This window comes from Carlito syrichta, unplaced genomic scaffold, assembly GCF_000164805.1.
Source record: "Carlito syrichta isolate Samal-C Ts95f unplaced genomic scaffold, Tarsius_syrichta-2.0.1 Scaffold309093, whole genome shotgun sequence".
Lineage (NCBI taxonomy): Eukaryota > Metazoa > Chordata > Mammalia > Primates > Tarsiidae > Carlito > Carlito syrichta.
This window is the reverse complement of record NW_007253189.1, coordinates 988,213-993,301: the sequence shown is the minus strand read 5'-3', so window position 1 is coordinate 993,301 and position 5,089 is coordinate 988,213. Positions and strand designations below refer to the sequence as shown.

General features: G+C 35.4%; 2 protein-coding genes across 4 annotated transcripts in view; one reads left to right on the top strand and one right to left on the bottom strand.

The window, feature by feature from the left end:
- The window catches only part of ANKRD42 (ankyrin repeat domain 42), an 86,038-nt gene that overhangs the window by 15,938 nt on the left and 65,011 nt on the right, over window positions 1-5,089 (top strand). For 2 of the 3 annotated variants that reach the window (XM_021716928.1, XM_021716929.1), the window contains exons 4-5: window positions 2,740-2,859; window positions 4,033-4,168. In XM_021716928.1, the coding sequence (XP_021572603.1) occupies window positions 2,740-2,859; window positions 4,033-4,168 (256 nt within the window). The remainder of the gene's footprint in view (window positions 1-2,739; window positions 2,860-4,032; window positions 4,169-5,089) is intronic. The other variant, XM_021716927.1, reaches the window with a different exon arrangement.
- On the bottom strand, window positions 1,774-2,407 carry LOC103269157 (CCAAT/enhancer-binding protein gamma-like). Its single transcript, XM_008066740.2, is given in 2 exon segments — window positions 1,774-1,990; window positions 1,993-2,407. Coding segments are annotated over 2 exon segments (507 nt in total). The 5' UTR covers window positions 2,375-2,407; the 3' UTR covers window positions 1,774-1,865.

The following is a 5,089-nucleotide window of genomic DNA, read 5'->3' as shown; positions in this document are numbered from 1 at the left end:
TTTGTTTCTGTGATAGATCACTGAGTATGATTGACTCCAAATCCATCCAAGTTGCTGCGAGGTCCATATATTTATCCTTCTTTATGACTGCATAATATTCCATGGGACTGATAATTCTTTTAAACCAATTAATTGCTCTGTATACTATGTAGAGGGGTGGTGTACTGTATTATATAACCCATATATGGAAACTGGGCCAATTGTAAATTCAGATGTAATCTCCTTAGATATGGTTAGAAACTTGATTTGGGGCTTAGAACTAGTTATTTTAATCATTAGATTATTTTATTGATTTCAAGAACCCAGTTAATAAAATATTCTGCTTTTGAAATAGTGGAAATTTAAATTTCAGTTTTATTAACTTAGCATTAAAATATTTAGTTTAGAGGTTATTAATCTGTGTGCATGATATGTGCCTTATAAATTGTATGTGCATGCTCAAGTCAGAATGTAAAATCAATATTATAAATGTCTCCTAGACAATGTTTAAAAAGACCTCAAGAATTTTCATTTCTTTTTTTAGTTAGAATTGTGCTTTAAAAAAAGTGGGGGGAGAGTGGGAAGATAACAAAGACAATCTAAACTATTAACATTGATATAAACCAGACTCTAGAGACTTCCTACTTTAATGACTGCTATTTTTTGTCTCAACAAAAATGTCAGTATTCTGAGTTTTATCAATCAGTATGTTGTTTCTAAAATAATTTATGTGACACAGAAGCATATAAATGAATAAGCAGAAGCAGTGGTACATAAAATCTGGAAGTACAGTCCATTAACTAGAAAGAGAAATGTCTCAAAACAATGAACAATGTAAAAAGATATATTTAGGTGAAATACATGAAAGGTTAAACCTTACACTTTCAAGTTTTCTTAGACGATTATTTTGGGAGATGGCATGGAGTTGATACCTTTTTCTAATAATCACTTGGTTAAGATCAGCCAAAATGATCCTTCACAAGAAATTTTTTACTTTAAAACTCATGCCCCATGGCAGTTAATTTGAACACAAGAAACATTACCTGCTGAATTAATAATATTCCTGATCCTCATCAGTAGCTTGTGTCATCAAGCTATTAAGACATTTTGTTTGCTAACCAGACTGTGAAAACAGCATCCCCAAAAATGCTTACTTTACTAGCATCTGCAGAAACTGCAATTTTTATACCCAAGTTTCTCTAAACCACTGAGTTGTTTTTCTTAGGACAAAAGAATGTCAAATCTAATAACCCCAAAGGTATCCTAAAAGCATAATTCTAGTATGTTTTCCTTTTTAAAAAAACAATCTGCTTCTTAAGTCACTTGGCTGCATACTGCCTTTAACATGTTATGGGGTTTCTTTAATTAACCTGACATCACTAAACACTTTTTTTTCCCCTCAAAAGTATATTACGTTACATTATGTTGAAATCACTTCAAATTACAAACTGTTTGGCTTCTCTAGCTCTAAGGATTTATAATACATAATTTATAATAAATTCACAAATAGGTTAACACAGATGGCATTCAACTTTTCTTAATCCAATTAACCATATCCATTAAAACCAAGAACCTTCTGCACAGCCTGCCAGTTTCCCATTCCTTTTGTCAACTTAAAAAAGAAGCGTTTCTTAGGAAGCTGGTGTTTATACTTTATACTGCTAAAATTTTTGGTTTTGGATCCTCACAAAAATCCTTATTTAAAACCAAGTATTCAAATGGCATGGCTAACGTTTTTAGCTAATCAGCTCTTCAGTGCTGATCCTAGAAAATAACCTCCAATGGGTCTTTGAATAATGGAACAAGACAACATTGACATAAGTGATGCAGGTGGTCACACCTTTAATGTTCAAGCCACAAGTTGTAAAGTGTGTAAAGAGTGAGGTCTACAGTCTTGCATTATCAGACTCTGTATTTTCAGTGCTAATAGGTTGCATGTTATCTGCAGAGTTGTGTGCATACTCAGGAAACAAATCTTTCAGTATACTTAATTCTTTAGTCAGCAATTTTTTGCTTACAATTGTTCATTCTCTTCTTTGAGCTGAATCACTCTTTGCAGTGTATCTTTTGCTTTCTGCTTGCTTTTCATCTGTCTCTTTTTCGCAGCCATGTTGTTCCTCTCTCTGCATTGACGATACTTGTCACTATTTCGATCCATGGTGGAACCCTTTTTACTTTGCTTGCTGGAAGCCACAGCTTTGCTTCCTCCCTCAGGGCCAGCAGGCACCAGCTTAGGAACCTGCTGTAAGCCGTTGGTATGTGCCTCAGTATGAATATCACTTACTCCATTCACCCCTGGAGTACTGTTTTTCTGTGATATCTTGCTCATATGAGCACTCTCCCTTGTTAAGACAGAACAGGTAGAAATGAGGGTAAGGTGATCAATTGCTTCCATGCTAAACTGCCAAAAAATCTTAACATGTACCTGAGCTTCCAGACCGCTTGCTCCCTGGTGGCCTCCTCTCAGAGTGGTCCCATAGGGCCAGACTCGACCCAGGCCTTACAGCCCACTAGTCAGCCAGGAGGAGTGATGGTTATGAAACCGGCAGTCTCTGCCAGTTCTGCCTAGTGGCCACCAGCTCCCTCCCTTCACTTCAAGCGTTTTCTTAGGACCAGCTAAGAATATCTCACAATTTGCCTATAGCACCTATGTAAGAACATACAAAATAATTTAGCTATAGGTTAGTAAATTGTTTGCATCTGCATTTATGGTTTAACAGCTATACTCATATAAACTCATTCCCATTTCTCTATTTTTAGGCTCTTATAATCAATGGAGCAAATCTGACAGCTCAAGATGACCGTGGATGCACTCCTTTACATCTTGCTGCAACTCACGGACATTCTTTCACTTTACAAATAATGCTCCGAAGTGGAGTGGTGAGGGACTCCTGTTAATATGTATTAGTGTATGATCATATAGATGGAATATTATTTGATCGTCTATTTATTCCTTCCTGACTTTTTAAATCCCTTATATGACTTTAGGAAAGTATTTTTCTTTGTAGCTTTTCCATCTTTAAACATGGGAGCAATAATTCTGACAAATCTCCCCCCTGCCCTCTAAAACCAATTTAGTATTACAGAGTATTTCAGAGGTTTTGGGTTCTTCAGTTCAGAGTTTTACTGCATAGATTCTGAAGCTTCAAACAAATCTTACCCAGGTGATTTTAAGTCTTTATGAATTTCTGTGTGTCTACCTATGTGTTTCTTTTGAAGCTCTTATTTTTTTTTTTTTGAGTTGGGGTCTCACTCTGTCACCCAGACTGGAGTGCAGTGGCCGCTCCCGGCCACCACAGCCTAGACCTGCTGGGCTCTGGCGATCCTTCTGCTTCAGCCTTCCAAGTAGCTGGAACCACAGGCTTGCGCTACCATGCCTGGCTGATTTTTTTTAAATTTATTGTAGAGATGAGGTCTCACCAAGTTGCCCAGGCGGGTCTCGAACCCGCGGGCTCAGGCAATCCACTCACCTCAGCCTTCCAAAGCGCGGGATTGCAGGCTGAGCCACCGAGCCCGGCGAAGCTCTTATTTTATACACTAAATTAGAAAGTGATTTTTGCCCCCAGAAATTGTGTTTATATATTGCAGTATTTATTTTTATTATTGCATAGTGATTAAAAACTAACTTATTATAAGATGACAACTACCTTTATTGAAGACATTTCGGTAAGAATTGATGTTTCTACAGTTAGATAGTGAAAACTCATTCAGTATTTTTTAATTAACTCTTTGCTTATGTTCTCAATGTTATTACTTGTTCATTAAATCTATCCCTTTTATTGGTCAGGAATCTGTGACTAGTTAATTCCTTTTTTAAAAACTATTTTTTATGTGACTAGTTATTTTTTAAAAGGCTATTTTATAAAAATTCACTAATGTCTTATTAACTCATATGTTCAAATTATTGGTGACTGTAAATTTTTCTTTTGCGTTTAGTGTTTGCCTTACAGTTTTAAGAATAGCCTTCAGCCTATTTGCAGAATTAAGCTACTAGGCTTAGTGTTTTCCCTACAAAATGGAAAGAAACTGAGTCCTTGTGAATGTTACCTCTAGGATCCCAGTGTGACTGATAAGAGAGAATGGAGACCTGTACATTATGCAGCTTTTCATGGGCGGCTTGGTTGTTTGCAACTTCTTGTTAAATGGGGATGCAGCATAGAAGATGTGGATTGCAATGGAAACCTTCCAGGTATTCAAAAAAAGCAAATATTTTTAGGTTTTCATTAATGTAAACTTTTAAATGCTTGATCATGTTTAAGAAATTTAAACTGTCATCATTCTATTAGTCTGTCACAAAACTAGATAGTATGTTGACATGAACATTTTTTATCTTACATCATGCCTATGTTATATATCCCTTGTGATTGATTTTTTTTTCTGGAACCATATCAATGAAATAGAAATTGGAAAAATTAAACATGGATTTGCTTTTCCCATCAACTCTTTCCTTCATCTACTGTCCAGTGTTTTTATTTTTTAACTTTATACTTCTCGGTCCCACAGACAACTTTTTAATTTTTTTAATTAAAAAAATTTTTTACACATATGGAAAAAATAAAATAATATCTTTATTCTGTAACATTCACAAAAAATCAATTTTAGATATATTTAAAGCCTAGATATATTTAAAATGCAAAATTTTCAGAAGAAAAATATAGAAAAATATCTTTATGAACTTGCAAAAGAAGAAGGACTTCCTAAACAAGGTACATACAACACACCATAAAGGAAAGACTGGCAAGTTTGGCTACATTATTTTTTATTTTTTTATTTTAAAGATGTTGAATACAATTCCGGATTAGGTATACAAGTGGTCATTGTACAGGTAAAGTTTGGGCCTCCCTTTGGTCCCCACTTTGCCTGGTTTGAGATCAGGTACCCTAGGTACTCCTATTGATGTTGTGTGTCTCCCCCACCTCAGCAGTATACCACTACTGCCAATCCCTTTCTTATAGTATTATGATAAATGTTCAGGGTCTGCTTCTGAGTGAGAACATGTGTACTCTGTTCTTTGTTTCTGTGATAGATCACTGAGTATGATAGACTCTAAATCCATCCAGGTTGCTGCGAAGTCCATATGTTTGTCCTTCTTTATGACTGTAATATTCCA